Here is a 20,586-nt window from a genome sequence, read left to right as displayed (position 1 = left end):
TATGGGTAGTGCTGGGGAGGAGCCAGTGGTCATGGTACATGTAGGTACCAATGACATAGGGAAGGATAGGAGAGAGATTCTGGAGGCCAAATTTAGGCTGCTGGGTAAGAGATTGAAATCCAGGACCTCCATGGTAGCATTCTCTGAAATGCTTCCAGTTCCACGCGCAGGACCAGACAGACAGGCAAAACTGCAGGGTCTCAATGTATGGATGAGATGATGGTGTAGGAAGGAGGGGTTTAGATTATTAGGAATTGAGGAAACTTTTGGGAAAGGGGGAGCCTATACAGGAAGGATGGGCTCCACCTAAACCAAAATGGAACCAGATTGCTGGCCCTTAACGTTAAAAAGGCTATAAAGCAGTTTTTAAACTAAGGCCTGGGGGAAAGCTGACAAGTGTGAAGGAGCACATGGTTCGGACATCCCTTAGGGGAAGATCTATTAATAGAGAATCTCTCTGTCCTAGTGAGGATGAGAGGATGGAAAATAATAAAATACAGGCAGGGTCTGATCAGAAACAGTCAAATAAAAAAAGAATCCCATTCAGTTATATTGTGTAATGGCAGACAGCTAAAAGGGGACATGTTTTTAAAGTGCTTATATACCAATGCTAGAAGTCTAAATAATAATATGGGTGAACTAGAGTGACTTGTGTTAAATGAGGATGTTGATATAATAGGCATCACGGAAACTTGGTGGAATGAGGATAATCAATGGGATACAGTAATACCAGGGTACAAAATATATCGGAAGGACAGAAGAGGTTGTGCTGGTTGGGGAGTAGCATTATGTGTGAAAGAAAGCATAGAATCAAATGAAGTAAAAATCATAAATGACTCAAACTGTACCATAGAATCTCCATGGATAGAAATTCCATGCTCTAATAATAAGAATATAGCAGTAGGGTCAGTTTTCAGAATGGTCAGTTTTCAAAATGGAGAGAGGTAAATAGTGGTGTCCCCCCACCAGTTCTGACCAGGATGGTGATAGTGACTGAAATGCTCAGGGAGATTAGAGAGGCCATTAAAATAATAATAATAAAAAAACCTCAATAATAATAATGGGGGGTTTCAATTATCCCCATATTGACTGGGTACATGTCACCTCAGGACAGGATGCAGAGATAAAGTTGCTTGACACCTTAAATGACTGCTTCTTGGAGCAGCTGGTCCCGGAACCCACCAGAGGAGAGGCAATTCTTGATTTAGTCCTAAGTGGAACACAGGACCTGGTCCAAGAGGTGAATATAGCTGGACTGCTTGGTAATAGTGACCATAATATAATTAAATTTAATATCTCTGTGGCAGGAAAAATCACTGTAGCATTTAATTTCAGAAATGGGAACTACACAAAAATGAGGAGGTTAGTTAAACAGAAATTAAAGGCTACAGTGCCAAAAGTGAAATCTCTGCAAGTTGCATGGAAACTTTTTAAAGACACCATAATAGAGGCTCAACTAAAATGTATATCCCAAATTAAAAAACATAGTAAGAGAACCAAAAAAGTGCCACCATGGCTAAACAACAAAGTAAAAGAAGCAGTGAGAGGCAAAAAGGCATCCTTTAAAAAGTGGAAGTTAAATCCTAGTGAGGAAAATAGAAAGGAGCATAAACACTGGCAAATGAAGTGTAAAAATACAATTAGGAAGGCCAAAAAAGAGTTTGAGGAACAGTTAGCCAAAGACTCAAAAAGTAATAGCAAACTTTTTTTAAGTACATCAAAAGCAGGAAGCCTGCTAAACAACCAGGGGGCCACTGGACGATCAAGATGCTACAAGTGCACTCAAGGACGATAAGGCCATTGCGGAGAAACTAAATGAATTCTTTGCATTGGTCTTCATGGCTGAGGACGTGAGGGAGTTCCCAACCGGAGCCATTCTTTTTAGGTGACAGATCTAAGTCTCCAGGACCAGATGGTATTCACCCAAGAGTTCTGAAAGAACTCAAATGTGCAATTGCAGAACTACTAACTGTAGTCTGTAACCTATCCTTTAAATCAGCTTCAGTACCAGATGACTGGAGGATAGCTAATGTGACGCCCATTTTTAAAAAGGGCTCCAGAGGTGATCCCAGCAATTACAGGCCTGTAAGCCTAACTTCAGTACCGAGCAAACTGGTCGAAACTGTAATAAAGAACAATATTGTCACACATATAAATGAACATAATTTGTTGAGGAAGAGTCAAAATGGTTTTAGTGGAGGGAAATCATGCCTCATCAATCTACTAGAATTATTTGAGGAGGGTCAACAAGCATGTGGACCAAGGGGATACAGTGGATATAGTGTACTTAGCTTTTCAGAAAGCCTTTGACAAGGTCCCTCCCCAAAGGCTCTTACGCAAAGTAAGCTGCCACAGGATAAGAGCAAAGGTTCTCTCATGGAATTGGTAACTGGTTAAAAGATAGGAAACAAAGGGTAGGTATAAATGGTCAGTTTTCAGAATGGAGAGAGGTAAATAGTGGTGTCCCCTCACCAGACCTATTCAACATATTCATAAATGATCTGAAAAAAGGGGTAAACAGTGAGGTGGCAAAATTTGCAGATGATACAAAATTACTAAAGATAGTTAAGACCCAGGCAGACTGCGAAGAGCTACAAAAGGATCTCACAAAACTGGGTGACTGGGCAACAAAATGGCAGTTGAAATTTAATGTTGATAAATGTAAAGTAATGCACATTGGAAGGCATAATCCCAAATGTACATATAAAATGATGGAGTCTAAATTAGCTGTTACCACTCAAGAAAGAGATCTTGGAGTCATTGTGGATAGTTCTCTGAAAACATCCACTCAATGTGCAGTGGCAGTCAAAAAAGCGAACAGAATGCTGGGAATAATTAAGAAAGGAATAGATAATAGGACAGAGAATATCATGTTGCCTCTATATAAATCCATGGTACGCCCGCATCTTGAATACTGTGTGCAGATGTGGTCACCCTATCTCAAAAAAGATATATTGGAATTGGAAAAGGTTCAGAAAAGGCCAACAAAAATGATCAGGGGTATGGAACAGCTTCCGTATGAGGAGAGATTAATAAGAAATGAGACGGCTAAGGGGAGTTATGATTGAGGTCTATAAAATCATGACTGGTGTAGAGAAAGTAGATAAGGAAATGTTGTTTACTACTTCTCATAACACAAGAACTAGGGGTCACCAAATGAAATTAATAGGCAGCAGATTTAAAACAAATAAAAGGAAGTATTTCTTCACACAACACACAGTCAACCTGTGGTACTCCTTGTGAGAGGATGTTGTGAAGGCCAAGACCATAACAGGGTTCAAAAAAGAATTAGATAAATTCATGGAGGATAGGTCTATCAATGGCTATTAGCCAGGATGGGCAGGAATGGTGTCCCTGGCCTCTGTTTGCCAGAAGCTGGGGATAAACAACAGGAGGTTGATCACTTGGTGATTTCCTGTTCTGTTTATTCTCTCTGGGACACCTGGCGCTGGCCACTGTCAGAGGGCAGGATGCTTGGCTAGATGGACCTTTGGTCTGACCCAGTAGGGCCATTCTTATGTTCTTAAGTAACTTCCAGGATGAGTGTGTTTCTTGCCTGCACTAGTATGTAGCTGTAGTATGTACATTTATGTTGCTTTCTGCAGATTTTTAAGGAACATTTCTGTCTATATAAGAACTTAGATATATGTTTTTGGATTCTGATCTATATTCTTTGAGCAACCAGTAACTGTTTAGGAGATGTAATGACAACAGATACCTGACTTAATTCTGTCTCTCACTGCAGCTGCACTCTGAGTGTCACTCTGGAGCAGGCTATAATTCTTGCTCGGAGCCACGGACTACCTCCTCGCTATATTATGCAAGCTACAGATGTGATGCGCAAACAGGTAGGCCAGCCTTATGCTTCAGAATGTTAACATTTCTCTGTAGGAATTTCATGTGTTCAGCCAAAAAATGAATTAACTAGTCATTTTTCTCAAGAGCGATAGTGAATTAGGTAATTATAATATTAAAAAACTGTCTGTCTCCTTAAATTAGTTGCAAGATAATTTGAGAATGGTCTGACTTTTTTTGGATAAAGGAAATGCAGTAGATCTAATCTACCTGGATTTCAGTGAGGCATTTGATACAGTTCCACATGGGAAATTATTTGTTAAATTGGAGAAGATGGGGATTAATATCAGAATTGAAAGGTGGATAAGGGTCTAGTTAAAGGGGAGACTACAATGGGTCATACTAAAAGGTGAACTGTCAGGCTGGAGGGAGGTTACTAGTGGAATTCCTCAGGAATCGGTCTTGGGACCAATCTTATTTAACATTTTTACTACTGACCTTGGCACAAAGTGTGCTAATAAAATTTGTGGATGACACAAAGTTGGGAGGTATAGCCAATATGGAGGAGGACCGGAATATCATTCAAGAAGATCTGGATGACCTTGTAAACTGGAGTAATAGAAATGGGATGAAATTTAATAGTGCACAGTGCAAGGTCATGCATTTAGGGACTAATAACAATAGAATTTTTGCTATATGCTGGGGACTTATCAGTCTGAAGAGACAGAGGAGGAGAAAGACTTGGGTATATTGGTTGATCACAGGATGACTATGAGCTGTCAATGTGATGTGGCCATGAAAAAGGATAATGCAGTCCTAGGGTGCATCTGTTGAGGTATTTCCAGTAGAGACAGGAAAGTGTTAGTACAATTATACAAGGCACTGGTAAGACTTCATCTGGAATACTGTGTGCAATTCTGGTCTCCCATGTTTAAGAAAGATGAATTCAAACTGGAACAAGTGCAGAGAAGGGCTACTAGGATGATCCAAAGAGTGGAAAATCTACCTTATTAGAGATAACTTAAGGAGCTTGGCTTGTTTAGCCTAACCAAAAGAAGGCTGAGCGGAGATATGATTGCTGTCTATAAACACATCAAAGGGATAAGAACCAGGGATGGAAAGGAGTTATTTAAGTTAAGTGCCAATGTGGACACAAGAACAAATGGATATAAACTGGCCATCCACAAGTCTAGGCTCAAAATTAGGCAAAGATTTCTAACCATCAAAGGAGTGAAGTTCTGGAACAGCCTTCCCAGGGGAGCAGTGGGGCCAAAAACCTAACTGGCCTCACGAATGAGCTTGATAAGTTTATGGAGGGGATGGTAAGATGGGCTACCTACAATGGCATGTGCCCTATCTGTGATTGCCAGTAGCAAAAATCCCCAGTAGCCAGAGACAGAACACTAGATGGGGAGGGCTCTGGGTTACTGCAGAAAATTCTTTCCTGGTGAGTCTTGCCCACATGCTCAGGGTCAAACTGATTGCTATATTTGGGGTATGGAAGGAATTTTATCACGGGTCAGACTGGCAATTGGCAGATTGGCTAAGCAGCAGTTCTGTAGAAAAGGACCTGGGGATTACAGAGGATGAGAAGCTGGATACGAGTCAACAGTGTGCCCTTCTTGCTAACAGTATATTGGGCTGCATTAGTAGGATCATTGCCAGCAGATCGAGGGAAGTGATTATTCCCCTCTATTCAGCATTAGTGAGGCCACATCTGGAGTATTTCATCCAGTTTGGGCCTCCTACTACAGAAAGGATGTGGACAAATTGGAGAGAGTCCAGCAGAGGGCAATGAAAATGATTAGGTGGCTGGGGCACATGACTTATGAGGAGAGGCTGAGGGAACTGGTCTTATTTGGTCTGCAGAAGAGTGAGGGGGGATTTGATAGCAGTCTTCAACTACCTGAAGGGGGTTTTCAAAGAGGATGGAGCTGGGCTGTTCTCAGTGGTGGCAGATGACAGAACAAGGAGCAATGGTGTCAAGTTGCAGTGGGGGTGGTCTAGGTTGGATATTAGGAAAAACTATTTCACTGAAAGGGTGGTGAAGCACTGGAATGGTTACCTAGGAAGGTGGTGGAATCTCTATCCATAGAGGTTTTTAAGGTCAGGCTTGACAAAGCCCTGGCTGGGATGATTTAGTTGAGGTTGGTCCTGCTTTGAGCAGGGGATTGGACTAGATGACCTACTGAAGTCTCTTCCAACCCTAATCTCCTATGATTCTATGATTGGCAGAGACCCTGGGGGAGTTTTGCCTTCCCCTGCAGCAGTGGTTCTCAAGCAGGGGTCCGGGGCCCCCTGGGGGGCCACGAGCATGTTTCAGGGGGTCCACCAAACATGGCCAGCATTAGACTTGCTAGAACACAGGGCAGAAAGCCTAAGCTCCGCCACACAGGACTGCAGTGTGGGGGCACTGAGCTCCACCACCTGGGGCTGAAGCCGAAGACTGAGCAACTAAGCTTTGCGGTGCCCCCTGTGGTGTGGGACCCAGGGCAGTTGCCCTGTTTGCTACCCCTTAGCCCTAGCTTTTATACGCAGAAAAACAGTTGCTGTGGCACAGCTGGGCTGTGGAGGTTTTTATAGCACATTGTGGGGGGGCCCTCAGAAAGAAAAAGATTGAGAAGCCGTGCTCTGCAGCATGGGGCATGGATCACTTGCAGGTTTAAACTAGTATAACTCATTAATTCTCTAAAAATAACGGAGTCTTTTGTTAGTCTCTAAGGTGCCACATTTATTTGGGCATAAGCTTTCATGGGATATAACCCACTTCATCAGCTGCATGGAATGGAAAATACAGTAAGCAGGAATAAATATACAGCACATGAAAAGATGGGAAACTTGAAGTCTTTAAACCATGATTTGAGGACTTCAGTAACTTGGCCAGAGGTTAGGGGTCTATTACAGGAGTGAGTGGGTGATGTTCTGTGGGCTACAATGTGCAGGAGGTCAGATTAGATGATCATGATGGTTAGAGCCCTCCGTATATCACGGATGCGGATATCCGTGGATATGAATCGGTATCCACGGAGCTGGAGGGCTCTACCAGGAACCACAACGGTGAAAGCAGCAGCATGTCAGGCCACCACTCACAGGAGCCAGTGCCCAATGCAGGCTATTCCTCTGGCATGGCTGTACTGCTGTTTTTCTAATAGGCTGGAGGGTAAAAGGTGAAAGGTAATCTACTGAAAGAAAGATTGGCTACAATAGTGTAATGAGAGATGACCAAGGCCTAAAAAAGCTTTTTAATGATAGGGATGGGAGGAAATGAATACATGTTATGGAGGTAAATGAATAAATATTTTGGAGGAAATAACGAGTGCAGTAACTCCTCAGTTAATGTTGTAGTTATGTTCCTGAAAAATGTGACTTTAAGCGAAACAATGTTAAGCGAATCCAATTTCCCCATAAGAATTAATGTAAATAGGGGAGGTTGGGTTCCAGGAAAAAAAAATTCGTCAGACAAAAGACATTATATACATATACAGTATAAGTTTTAAATAATTTTAAACAAACCATTTAATACTGTACGCAGCAGGGCATTGGGGCTTACCCCATTCCACCCGCCTAGCACTCCTGCTGGTAAGTGGGGTTGGGGGTTTGCCCACTCCCTGGCTGGAATGCCGGTCGGGCAGAGCAGGGCAAGCCAAACAACCTTATAATGGAACATTGTGCAACTTTAAACGAGAATGTTCTCTAATATATCAGCAACCTAATAACGGAACAATGTTAACCGGGACGACTTTCAGTGAGGAGTTACTGTAGATTTAGCAAGACACTAGATTTTTGAGGGGGAGGGGAACAAGAATAATTGTTTTAAATACACGCACTATAGAAGTATTCTAGTCAGATATTCATAAATGTTTTAGTTACATAGTGGGTACAATATACCCTGTGCCATTTAATGTATCTTCAGAGAATCTTGTAATTCAACTCAAACTAAGAAAATACAAACACAAACTAAGGGTGAAATGTATTACCATGCAGAGGGTGTGGAAGGCTCTCTGCACTCTATATTAAGGATTTAGAGCAAGTGGGGTTTGAGTAGTATGAAAGGCCTTGTGCAATCATTCTGCACAGGGCTGAATTTCATCCTAAAGCTATATATGTTATTTGACTTTACTTAATATAATCTGGCTCCTGTCTCCATTTTATTTTGTTTTATTAGTTTTAACAATATATTACATGCACACACCAAAATTTAATAATGGAACCAGCACTATATTAAAATGCACCAGGGCAGGGGTCATCAACCTTTCAGAAGTGGTGTGCCTAGTCTCCATTTATTCACTCTAATTTAAGGTTTTGCCTGCCAGTAATACATTTTCTAGTTTTTAGAAGGTCTCTTTCTATAAGTCTATAATATATAACTAAACTATTGTTGTATGTAAAGTAAATAAGGTTTTTAAAATGTTTAAGAAGCTTCATCTAAAATTAAATTAAAATGCAGAGCCCCCCAGACAGGTGGCCAGGACCTGGGCAGTATGAGTGCCACTGAAAATCAGCTCGCGTGCTGCATTCGGCACGAGTGCCGTAGGTTGCCTACCCCTGCACTAGGGGAACTTGTAATACACACTAGCAGGGTCTATGTGGCCCAATTAATTTGCAACACATTAGTGAGCTTTAGAAATCACGCTCCTGTAGTGTGCATTACCCACCATGTAGACAAACTGTTAGATTAGACCCTGAATGTGAACTAGGTACCTTTTAGAGCACACCAAGAGGATCTACACAGAGTGCAGCATGTTAGAGTGCTTTACAAATCACACCCCTCCAGTGAGTTTGCTGGAACCATATAGACAAACCCTAACACATCCGAGGGCATCCAAAGTGGATAATGGAGGAAACCTGCTTAAATAGGGCAACCTCAGGAAGTGGATTTTTTTCCTATTAAATTAAATAGGGCTATAATCATATGTAACACAAATGTCATAATTAATTGTCTGGGCTGTACCGTTGGAACAGTTTTCAGTGCAATTGCCCCATCATTTATAATTCAAAGTCCACAAATGCTTGTACTGTAAGAACTGAGGATCAGAGCACTGTTTATTGCAGGTAGTATTATAGGGATGAGTTGGAATCCACTAATGCATCCAAATTAAGTGACTTCTGCTTTTCATTAGTTAATCCAGTCTACAATAATTTTAAATGTATAAATTACTGAACAACCACCTGCTTTTACACTGTTCAAGCATGAAAATCTGTGAATGCAAATAATAGAGTCTAACACTTGGGCTTACTCCTGACAGAATTAGAACTCACAAAAAAACAGGTGTCTAAAGGGGTTTTTGCTAATGCAAATCCTATCACCCTCACACGCTGTTTTAATACTGCAACATTGCATGTGTCTAATACACAGAGGAGAGGAGTCTGTGACAGCTCTTTGCTTGAGAACCTGTCTCTGTAGCACAAGCTGTAAGGACTTATGCTTTTAGCTCTGGAAGGGTTCCATTCTTGGTGTTGACAAGCTGTGACACTTACAGGTGTTGCATGTTGGCAGGATTGAACATTGAGGTGTATGCTTCATACTTGCAAGCGGGGGGGGGGCACCGAGAGGAAGGAGGAGTGCAAAAGACAGACTTGATGCTGGAATGCAGGTATGCACCCTGCTGCTGCAGCCCCTCACGGCTGTATCCAATGTCCAGTAGTCCATGAGAGGCTATGGAATGTTTCAGAAAGGGAAAGGTGACACAGATTCCTTCACAGAGTTTCCCTCCAGCTGACAATTATGTTGTCACTGCTAAATATGGAGGGTTGCTCTTGGTGTACTTGCTTTCAGTAACTTTTAAATGGGGATGAAATATTTTAGATACGAAAAATTTACTGAGATACATCATAGCCTCTCATACCCTTCAGGAGGGTCAACATAGTTGAGTGGCTTCAGCAGCGTGGTTTATTCCTCTGATTCCCAGGCAGGTACAGTTTCCTTTCTCCATGACTTTTGGGGCACTATCTACTGAAATACACAAAGCTGTATTAAAAACTAGGCAATTAACGAACAAAAACTACATTTAATGGTTGTTAAGGTTGCATCAAGACATAACCCAAAACCTTAAAAGCATGGAAAAAAGTTAAGGAGAAAGACTTGTGCATTCCTTTCCACATTCATATTGCCTACAGCTCTGTTAATAACACACTCAAACACTCCATAAAGCTTTCATTTTCATCTCCAGTCACATCCCCAAAAGCAATATATACTCCAAAGTTGTCAAGATTGAATTCTAATACAAAACCTTAACAGGGACCTCAGTAGTATTCCCAAACACCTGGAATGTGTAATAGTTAGGGGAGCTGAGCTGTTGATATAACTGATCATATGAGGTTATTGTTAAAAATTTTCTTATCACTACATGGTAGCCACTTTCCAAACATTCAGGAAGGATGCTCTTTTCTCCAAGGAATTGACTTGACAATCTAAGAATAGACAAGTAAACAGAGGACAGGACAAAAGGAACAACAAAAGGCTATATGCGTGCGTATGTGTGTGTGTGTGTATATCTATCCTGGGGTAGGCAACCTATGGCACGCATGCCAAAGGCGGCACGCAAGCTGATTTTCACTGGCACTTGCACTGCCCGAGTCCTGGCCACCGGTCCGGGGGGCTCTGCATTTTAATTTAATTTTAAACGAAGCTTCTTAAACATTTAAAAAACCTTATTCACTTTACATACAACAATAGTTTAGTTATATATTGTAGACTTGTAGAAAGAGACCTTCTAAAAACGTTAAAATGTATTACTGGCACGCAAAACCTTAAAATAGAGTGAATAAATGAAGACTCGGCACAACACTTCTGAAAGGTTGCTGACCCCTGATCTATACATACACACACACACACACACACACACACACACACACACACACACACACACACACACACACACACACACACACACACACGTCAGCTTAATTCTCTGTAAATAGCATGACAAAAGTGGGTCTTCAAGAGAGACTTAAATGTGGAGAGGTTAGAAGCCTTGTGGATGAGCTCATAGTTTGCATAGAGTCCACATGGAAGAAGATATGGAGAAGGAGACTGAAAAGGTAAGTGGGCAGAAAAGCCTGGGAACATTATGTGTGTTGTCTTACCCTGAGTAACATTTTTTCATTGCTTTAATGTGGATATACAATAACATTGCATTTTCCATAACATTGCGATACAGATTTAGTGCTCAGTTGATTATATAGGCACAAATGTAAACTACTTTTTTTCAAAACTGTGACAGACTTCCCTGCAGTGCAACCTGGAACTGGGATACTGCTGAGCCCTCTGGCATACCAATCTGGGCCCCCTCTCACACTGTGAGGCTCTGACAAGCTGCAATCCTCTCCAGGTCTTGCACTTGCACAGTCATATATAAGCATGGACACACCCAACTGCAGTTACATGAGTGCTTTTGCCCGCCACTCATGAACCAACAATAGAGAGCCTCCAGCCAATCCCCCACAGCTCCCTAGCCTAGGACCCCACAGCTGTACCATCTAGCCCTGGTCAGAAGCCTGACCAGTGTAAGTTTATTACCCAGTTTGCCCCGCCCTTAGTGTGGAGAGGACACTGCACCAGCCCCTGTTCCTGAGCAGATTTCACTTTGCACTTCAAACAACACACTGTTTTAGATAAAAAAATATAAAACAGATTTATTAACTACAGAAAGATAGATTCTTAGTGATTGTAAGTAATAGTGTACAGATCAAAGTTGGTTACCTAAGAAATAAAACAAAATTGCAATCTAAGTTCTCTACACTAGACAGGATTTGAATCAAGCAGTGTCTCACCCTGATGGTACAAACAATCTGCCATACTCAGGCTAGAAACCCCTTCAGCCTGGGACCATATCCCCAGTTCAGACTTTGTTCCTACAGTGTTTCCAGGTGTTGAGTTGTGGGAGAAGTGAGGCCAAGTGATGATGTCACTCCCCCCTTTTATAGCTTCTTCCATGTGGTGGGAACTTCATTGTCCCAAAGAAAAACCCCAGGCACAGTTAGTGGAAAAGTACAGGCAAAAGATGGACTCCAGTATCACATGTTCCAGTCACATGCCCTTGCATGTTTCGATGAGTCATAGCAGGGGCCATTACCCATATTCTGGATAGAACGTCCCCAGAAAAGTCCATCAGGTGAGGATAAGCTTTTGCCATGGCCCATTGTGTTCATTTATTGGGCCATTAGCTTAAATAGCCCATTCACAATGTGCTGGCTAGACTGGATGTAAACTACCTTATGGAAATTACTATAGGAGCAAACACATTTGAAATACTGGTACATAGTTAATATTCATAATTTCAGATACAATGACAGCACATATATTCCAATGGGATATTAATGTTCAACAGATCAAGACTTTTAGAATGATACCTTACAAGGTGTACTTTGCACAAAACATAATTATATCACCATTGTAAATATGAGGGTGCCAGGGTATTGCTTTGGGGTACAGAATGTCACAAAAACGTGGTCACTTTTTGCCATCCTTAAACAAGTGTCAACCTGTGAAAATCATTGCTGGGAGTATTGTGAACGGGGTTCAAAAAAAGAACTAGATAAGTTCATGGAGGATAGATCCATCAGTGGCTATTAGCCAAGATGATTCAGGATGTAACACCATACTTTGAGTGTCCCCTAGCCTCTGATTGCCAGAAGCTGGGAGTGGATGACAGGGGATGGATTACTTGATGATTTACCGTTCTGTTCATTCCCTCTGAAGCACCTGGCATTGGCCACTGTTGGAAGACTGGATACTGGGCTAGTTGGACATTTGGTCTGACCCAGTATGGCCACTCTTATGTAAGTGTCCTGGCAGAGTGGGCCTGTCTTTTTTTTCTAACGACAATAGAAATACCACTTCATAAATCAATTTACAGATCTGGTGATGGAACTTTCTCTACCCAAAGAGAAAGGTCATCTTCCATGAGTGCCCAGGCACTATTGGTTCACAGAGCAAAGAGTTCTAATGCCCTTTAACTGTGCTGTTACTCCAATATGGGACTAGCAATTTCAACATGCAGATTGTTATTGGTTTAAAAATATTAGCTGTGCAGAAAAAATTAAAAGCAAATTATTTCTTGAATAAAAAATAAGCTTGCAAGTGATGTAGATGTACTAAAATGGAGGATGAAGGATCACATAGCAAGCTATCAGTAATCCTGATTCCCAGCCCCCAGGAGAAAAAATGAACCTGTTGGTGGGGGTGGTTTAAGTAAGGTCAAATTTGTTCTCCTAATAAACAATATATTAGATGGATGTATAAAACCAGAATCCTTTGAAATCAACACTTCTGATTTACTATGCTAGCTAGATATTAGGATTAATTTGTCTAGTGGGTGATGTAAATAAAAATGTTATTTTTCTTCCTCGGAAGCAGTTACAGTGTTAAAAGTCAGGATCTACATATGACTAATGTTAATATATTCTCATATATATTATGTATTCACTGGTATTCAGTTAAGTTAATCACATCGATCTTGACCATCAGCAATTTATCTTTGATATATACATACCAATGTCAAACAATTCAAAGTGGTTTATTAATGACGGTAGAATTTCATGTGTCATAGAGATATTGGCATCAGGATTTTTCAAATTAGATGTACCAATGATGTGTGTTCTGGCAATATCTAATGTTAAAAGTTTAATCAATATTTTTGCTTTCTCAGAATATATTGTACTTTATAAAACATGAAAGCAATGCTATTTATGAACCATTTAGTGAATTTAATTTTTCATAGTTGTTCTAGAGTTGTTTAAGTAGATAAGTGTGGGTAATTTTTGTCTTCAGTACCATTAAACTTTAAAAATAGATAACAAAACAATGATTTTTAAGTTGCATGTGTCTGTTTACTCTAATTGTGAATACCTGCTGCCTGCCGCTATTTAGTCTATTCCATCTTTACTTTGAGTCCTTTATTGTGTATTTTGGGGATTTTATTGTGGTAGTGGACTGAGGTACCAAATTTTAGCCAAAATGCAAGTTATTTACTCACTCTAATACTCAATCCAATGAGTGGCTGAGCCATACCTTTGCACGGTTTGTCACTACAGATGTCTTGTTTTAGATACAACTTTACCTCTATCCCACACAAATTTGATATTCTCTCACTTTAATTATTATGAGATTAATCTATTTATATCTTGATGTGCAGTTATTTGTTGTCTTCATTTTGTTTTGCATTTGACCCGGGGAAGAGAGGGGAAAGAGAGAGAGAGAGAGAATGAATAGGTTTTGCTTCCTTTAAAAACCAGAAAACAAAAATTGGCAATAGTAGGTCTATTAGAGCTGTTCTTTTTTATTAGCAATAATAATAAGTCTAGTAGATCTGCCATTGTTTGCTGACTGTTTTTGGAAAGTCAGGTTAATGAATTTCCATTGATGCACCACTTGTCTGTGTTGCTCATCAATATAGTATTTGAGCAGCTTTCCTGCTTAAATGAATTCATTGTCACAATATCCCTGTCAGGTAGGAAAGCATTATTATTCCTGTATTATGAATGGGGAACTGAGACACAGAGAGAGTAAGTAACTTGGCCAAGGTTATACAGGAAGACTGTGTCAGAGCCAAGAATAAAACCCATATCTACCGTGTCCTCATCTAGTACCTTAAGCACAGGCCATCCTTTTCTGTGCTTAAACAGACAATTGCTCATAAGGAGGATTCTTGGGTGTGGGATGGAACCTGTAATATTTACTCAGAACTCACACTGATTGCGATGGGAATTGTGGAAGAGTGAGAACTCCAGAAGAGCGAGGAATGCCAGGAAAACTGAATCAGCAGTGTGAGAGTAGTGTAGTTGTTAGCTTCTTCACAACTTAAATGTTAAACTTTTTTTGTGAAGATCTTTGTTTGTATCTGCTTTTACGTTAATGAAAGAGTAGTTATTAGCTGAAAGAACAGAGCAGCTGTCTCTCTTTTCCTGCACCTTTATAAAATCATATTTAGTAGCTTTTATTAGAAAGTGTTTTTCTTGGTTGCCTTCAAAAGAAAATAATTATTTACATAGGACATCAATAGTGAAGTTTATTTATTGATAAATCTAATCCTTGGCCTATTATACACCCTGTAGGTACACTAAAACTTGCATTAGCTTGGTGTGAAGCAAAATCTTTTTTCTTTCTTGCAGGGAGCAAGAGTGCAGAACACTGCCAAGAATTTAGGAGTGAGGGACCGAACACCACAATCAGTCCCAAGGTAACTAAATAGTAGAATCAGTTGTTTGTGTTCGAGACCATGATTTGTCTAGTTTGTGCCTAATCATTCTCCCAGTCACAAGCATGCAGCTCAAATTGACTTCACTGTACTTATGGACAAAGTTTGGCTTCTTAATATCCAGAGAATTACTTAGGTTTAAAACTACATAACTCCAATTACAGTAAACTAGTTTCAGAATTAAAATTTCATGCAATACTTTGAAAATTTACTCTGAAGTTTGTCTTATTGTTTACAGTCTCTCAGTTTGATTAAAATCTAATATTCGGTTGTTGAATAATAATTACACAGTGATATAGTATAGATACATAAACAGGAATATATGTAGATAACAGATAATAGACCCACTGAGGTGTTAAAATTCCAGTAAGGAAACAATGTAATATTTAAGAACATAAACAATGGAAAACAACAAAGCTTCATATGAGAGAGACTTCAGGATTCTGATCAATAATTAAAAGAGAAAACTGTGTGTGTGTGCGTGTGTGTGTGTGTGTTTTCCTTTTTTTGAGCTTAACTCCAAAACAATTCAAATGAAATTGACCACAATTTGATGAGTTACAAAGGTGGGGAGTTTGTTACCCAAGTGTTAAAAGCTTTGGAAGTAAAACCAGTAGTGTGAAATATCTCCTGAATTTATATCATTTTGTGTTAGCAAGTTTTATCTTTGTTTTCCCCAAAATAGAAACATTAAAATTCATACTACATAAGCTGGAGCATGAGAGGCTTTTTAATGTGGAATGTGTTGCCATTGTTTCCCCTTAGCTGTCTAACCATGGGGAAGTCTCTGCATTCCCAACCAGTTAACACAGTATCTTCTGGATTCCCCAGCCCTTCCTTCTTAGGAACCATCTGCTTCCCCCCTCTTTCTGGCAACTCTGATTCCACCAATTTTTCTCCAGTAAGAGAACAGACCACTTTATGAGTTCCTTATAAAAATCACTTATGGAGCAACCAGGCATCACTTCTTGACAATTAATCTCCTCTGCATTGTATCTGAGCTGCTGCTTCAAGTATATGTGTCAGCAGGGATCCCACTGTAGGTGCACATGCACCTCAAACATGTGAGATCAAAGTCTTTTGAATAGCGGTGTTGGTTAGTTCCATGTTAGTGACCTGTGCCACATTGTGCTCCTTTACAAGGACAGAAAGGGCAGAGCAGGCGCAACCCTCTCTCAGTTCCCTCTTATTGCTTCTGGCAGCAAGGCGGAACCCACCTAGTGTCCAACCCATGAATCCTTAGAGAAAAAGGCAAATAATAGTGCCCATCTTTAAAAAAGGGAAGAAGAAGAATCCGGGAAACTACAGACTGGTCAGCCTCACCTGAGTCCCTGGAAAAATCATGGAGCAGGTCCTCAAGGAATCCATTTTGAAGCACCTGAAGGAGAGGAAGGTGATCAGGAACAGTCAGCATGGATTCACCAAGGGCAAGTCATGCCTGACCACTCTGATTGCCTTCTATGATGAGATAACTGGCTTTGTGGATATGGAGGAAGTGGTGGACATGATATATCTTGAATTTAGCAAAGCTTTTGATACGGTATCCCACAGTATTCTTGCCAGCAAGTTAAAAAAGTATGGATTAGATGAATGGACTATAAGGTGGATAGAAAGCTGGCTAGATCATCAGGCTCAACGGGTAGTGATCAACAGCTTGCTGTCTAGTTGGCAGCCAGTATCAAGCGGAGTGCCCCGGAGGGTCTCTTCTGGGGCCGGTTTTGTTCAACATCTTCATTAATGATCTGGATGATGGGATGAGTTGCACCCTCAGCAAGTTCACAGATGACACTAAGCTGGGGGGAGAGTTAGATATGCTGGATGGTAGGGATAGGGTCCAGAGTGACCTAGACAAACTGGAGGATTGGGCTAAAAGAAATCTGATGAGGTTCAACAAGGACAAGTGCAGAGTCCTGCACTTAGGACGGAAGAATCCCATGTACTGCTACAGGCTGGGGACTGACTGGCTAAGCGGCAGTTCTGCAGAAAATGACCTGGTGATTACAGTGGATGAGAAGCTGGATATGAGTCAGCAGTGTGTCTTTCTTGCCAGGAAGGCTAACGGCATATTGGGCTGCATTAATAAGAGCATTGCCAGCAGATCGAGGGAAGTGATTATTCCCCTCTCTTTGGCACTGTTGAGGCCCCCCACTACAGAAAGGATGTGGACAAATTGAAGACAGTCCAGCGGAGGGCAACGAAAATGATTAGGGGGCTGGGGCACATGACTTATGACAAGAGGCCGAGGAAACTGGTCTGCAGAAAAGAGTGAGGGAGGATTTGATAGCAGCCTTCAACTGCCTGAAGGGGGGTTCCAAAGAGGATGGAGCTAGGCTGTTCTCAGTGGTGGCAGATGACAGAACAAGGAGCAGTGGTCTCAAGTTGCAGTGGGGGAGGTCTAGGTTGGATATTAGGAAAAAATATTTCACTAGGAGGGCGGTGAAGCACTGGAATGGGTTACCTAGGGAGGTGGTGGAATCTCCATCGTTAGAGGTTTTTAAGGCCCGGCTTGACAAAGCCCTTGCTGGGATGATATAGCTGGGTTTGATCCTGCTTTGAGCAGGGGGTTGGACTAGATGACCTCCTGAGATCTCTTCCAACTTTAATCTTCTGTGATTCTAAAGATATTTGAAGTTTGGTTTGGAAGTTTGCAAACTTCCTTGCAAAAATTCAGGTACCACAAAACCACAAAGTGTAGGTATCAGCATCTTTCATAATACTCAATCACATTAAACATATTTTTATTTCTTACTCTCTGGCTTTGACAATGTCACAATCTCCTGACATCTAACTCCTTTATGTGCAATGATCACTTCATTTTGGATTCTGCCACACTTCCTCCCTGCTCTGCCAGACTCCTTAGTCTCTTCCTTTTATTATCTCTTTCTACCTGTTGCAATGATGCACTTTCTCTCAGGAAATATGTAGACTCCAGATTAGACCATTCTTAGTACTGTGTCACAGTGCTGAAGTGTGAGGGGAGATGCTGCAAAGCGATGGGCATTTCCCTACCCTTTCTCATGGAACAGAAAAATCCTTGCTATAGTGAGCCTCAAGTCAGAATAATTGTCCTTTATTTTTGGTACACCTCTACCCTGATATAACGTGACCTGATATAACATGAATTCAAATATAACGCGGTAAAGCAGCGCTCCGGGGGGGCAGGGCTGCACACTCCGGTGGATCAAAGCAAGTTCGATATAACATGGTTTCACCTATAACACGGTAAGATTTTTTGGCTCCTGAGGACAGCGTTATATCGGGGTAGAGGTGTATTAATGTGATGATAACTTTACAAACATTTGTTAAAAGCCAACCTGTGATAAAGGACTTAATAGAAATGTCAGAGTCTTCATAAATGGAAGAGCTGACAAACACTGGCAGCACAACTATTTCAGACTGTATTGATCTCTGTTTTCATTGAACCTGTTACCTTGAGTCCTTAATTTCTCTATCTGACTTCAGTTAATGTCTCTCTCTCCAAAATTCAAAGGCTGACATATGTACTTGTGGTGCATCTGATGTCTGTCTTAGTCTGCTGGAACCCAAGACCAAATGGGAGCATTTTGTAGGAGACGTACAAATAGAGAAAAAAATAAACAGTTAATAAAACATGTAGTGGCTGGCCAATAGGAATTGGGCCCGCAAATTGCTGTGCATATGTACTGCAGTCCTTGAGAGGGCAAGGCAAACTAGAGAGCAGAGCTGTCCTAAGTGGAGCTGAGGTTACAAAAGTCACCAGCTTCTGCTTGTTTGAGTGATGAAGAGAAAGGACTGATTTTGCAGCTTGCATTTGTAGCAACTGGATCACCAAAATATAACTTCTGATTTAGTTTGTTTTGCCTCCATCAGACCATTTTAATAATGACAGTACTCCCAGACTAATATGATGGCTCTTTTTCATTTTGCCAGATTATACAAGCTGTGCCAGCCACCACCTCCTGCTGGGGAAGAATGAAGAGAATTACCCAAGAAGTAATCAAGTAACATCTTTTAAGACATTGGACTATACAGCAAAATTAAATGGCATTCTAGTAGAACGTGCCTGGAGAATTGACAAATAGAGGCCCTTCACTCAGGATAAAGAAGTGTCTGTCCTTAATATTTTTCTGTCAGCATTGGACAACTGACTTCTGGAGAAAATATTTCTGGACTCAATGCACTATGGTCTCCCTTCCATAAAACAGGAACTTTATGGGTTTTTACCTGGAAATTTTACACTGGAATCAGGTTGTATCTCTTGTGGCCAGTTCAGCAACGCAAATAACCCCATTATGCATTGGCAGCAGCATGAAAGCAAAAATCTAATGGCAAAGCCATTCCATCTGAACCATATAAAAGCTGTTCCTATGTTCACAGAATGAACTCGAAAAGGGAAAAAAGCCTAAAATAAATCCTCCAGAGTTTGACACTTGCCACATTTGATGTCCCATGCACTGCTAATTCTCTTCTTTCCCACCAATATTTTATCATAATTTCCTAATTTTTAGCAATAAGGAAATTAACACTTCTGGTATATGCTGTAAATGCCTATTAAAAATAAGAATTAATCTCACAAGTAGTCCCATTTACTTCAGCCTGACTACTCATGTGAATAAATACTTACAGAATTAGCTCCAACACAGTAAACTCAGCTATGTCTTAAGGGGTCGATTGTTGTACTGGGTTTAAAGAAGCCTATTACTGCATAGTGAATTGATGGTGCTGTTTTACCCTTTCTGAAGTTGCCATAAGAATGAAAAATAAACTTCAGTTAGAGAAAATTGACATTATGGGTCCGATTTCCACCCATAATTAGAAAGAAGTTCAGACTTTGACCTGTAAAAGCTGTCTTAAATATACCTTGTTGTGCTTTTGTATTTCAGGGGTCTTCAAACAATAGTGTATATCTTTGTACAGTATTATACATGCTATAATAGCTAAGCAGTGTACATTGAGCTAAGGGCAAACTTCTAGCTTTAAACTGGAATATTTTGCATTTTAGAGTATTTAAGATAAAGCATAGTTTTGAAGCTTAATATTTTTATACCAGCATATACAATATTTTGTCAGTTACATTTTACAGTTGTAGAAGTTGTTGGTTTTGGAGATTGGTAACTTTATAATGTTATGGATTTAATTTGCAGACTGTATTGAGAATGTTGAGGGACCATGACAAATATACATGTTTAATTGTTTTCTGGCCAAAGTGTTTTTAGAGAAAATAAATGCATCAAAATTACCCTTCACATTCATACACATTAAAGCAAAAACGATGTTTTAAAATATTGCTACTAGTAATAGTTAGATATTAGAGAGTAGCATATATAATCTAAATGTATAAGTATTTTCTGTACTACAGCTAGTTATAGTTATGCTTTGGCACAAAAACCTCTACATCAGAGATTTAGCAGATCCATATTTACTTATTTATGAATTTTCAACACATTTATTAACTTTAACTCATACAGAAATATGTCAATACAGAGTTGTACTTTGCAAAGAGTGTTCTTTATGTAGGACATACAGTGGGTTTATTACTTTTCTCCAAAGGAGAAATTAATATGCCTACCTTCTTCAGTATTTTTGACTTTGCTATAAAGAACTTAATTTTGGT

At 40.3% G+C, this 20,586-nt stretch overlaps 1 protein-coding gene across 1 annotated transcript in view; it reads left to right on the top strand.

The window, feature by feature from the left end:
* Window positions 1-20,167, top strand: part of PREX2 (phosphatidylinositol-3,4,5-trisphosphate dependent Rac exchange factor 2) — a 290,676-nt gene extending 270,509 nt beyond the window's left edge. Inside the window, exons 38-40 of the mRNA XM_045007662.1 lie at window positions 3,746-3,848; window positions 14,908-14,975; window positions 18,903-20,167. Coding sequence (XP_044863597.1) covers window positions 3,746-3,848; window positions 14,908-14,975; window positions 18,903-18,948 — 217 coding nt within the window. The 3' untranslated portion in view covers window positions 18,949-20,167. The remainder of the gene's footprint in view (window positions 1-3,745; window positions 3,849-14,907; window positions 14,976-18,902) is intronic.
* Window positions 20,168-20,586: the final 419 nt, after the last annotated feature.

The sequence above is a fragment of the Mauremys mutica genome, chromosome 2, assembly GCF_020497125.1.
Source record: "Mauremys mutica isolate MM-2020 ecotype Southern chromosome 2, ASM2049712v1, whole genome shotgun sequence".
NCBI lineage: Eukaryota > Metazoa > Chordata > Testudines > Geoemydidae > Mauremys > Mauremys mutica.
The sequence above is the reverse complement of the archived record's forward strand: the minus strand, read 5'-3'. Positions and strand labels throughout refer to the sequence as shown.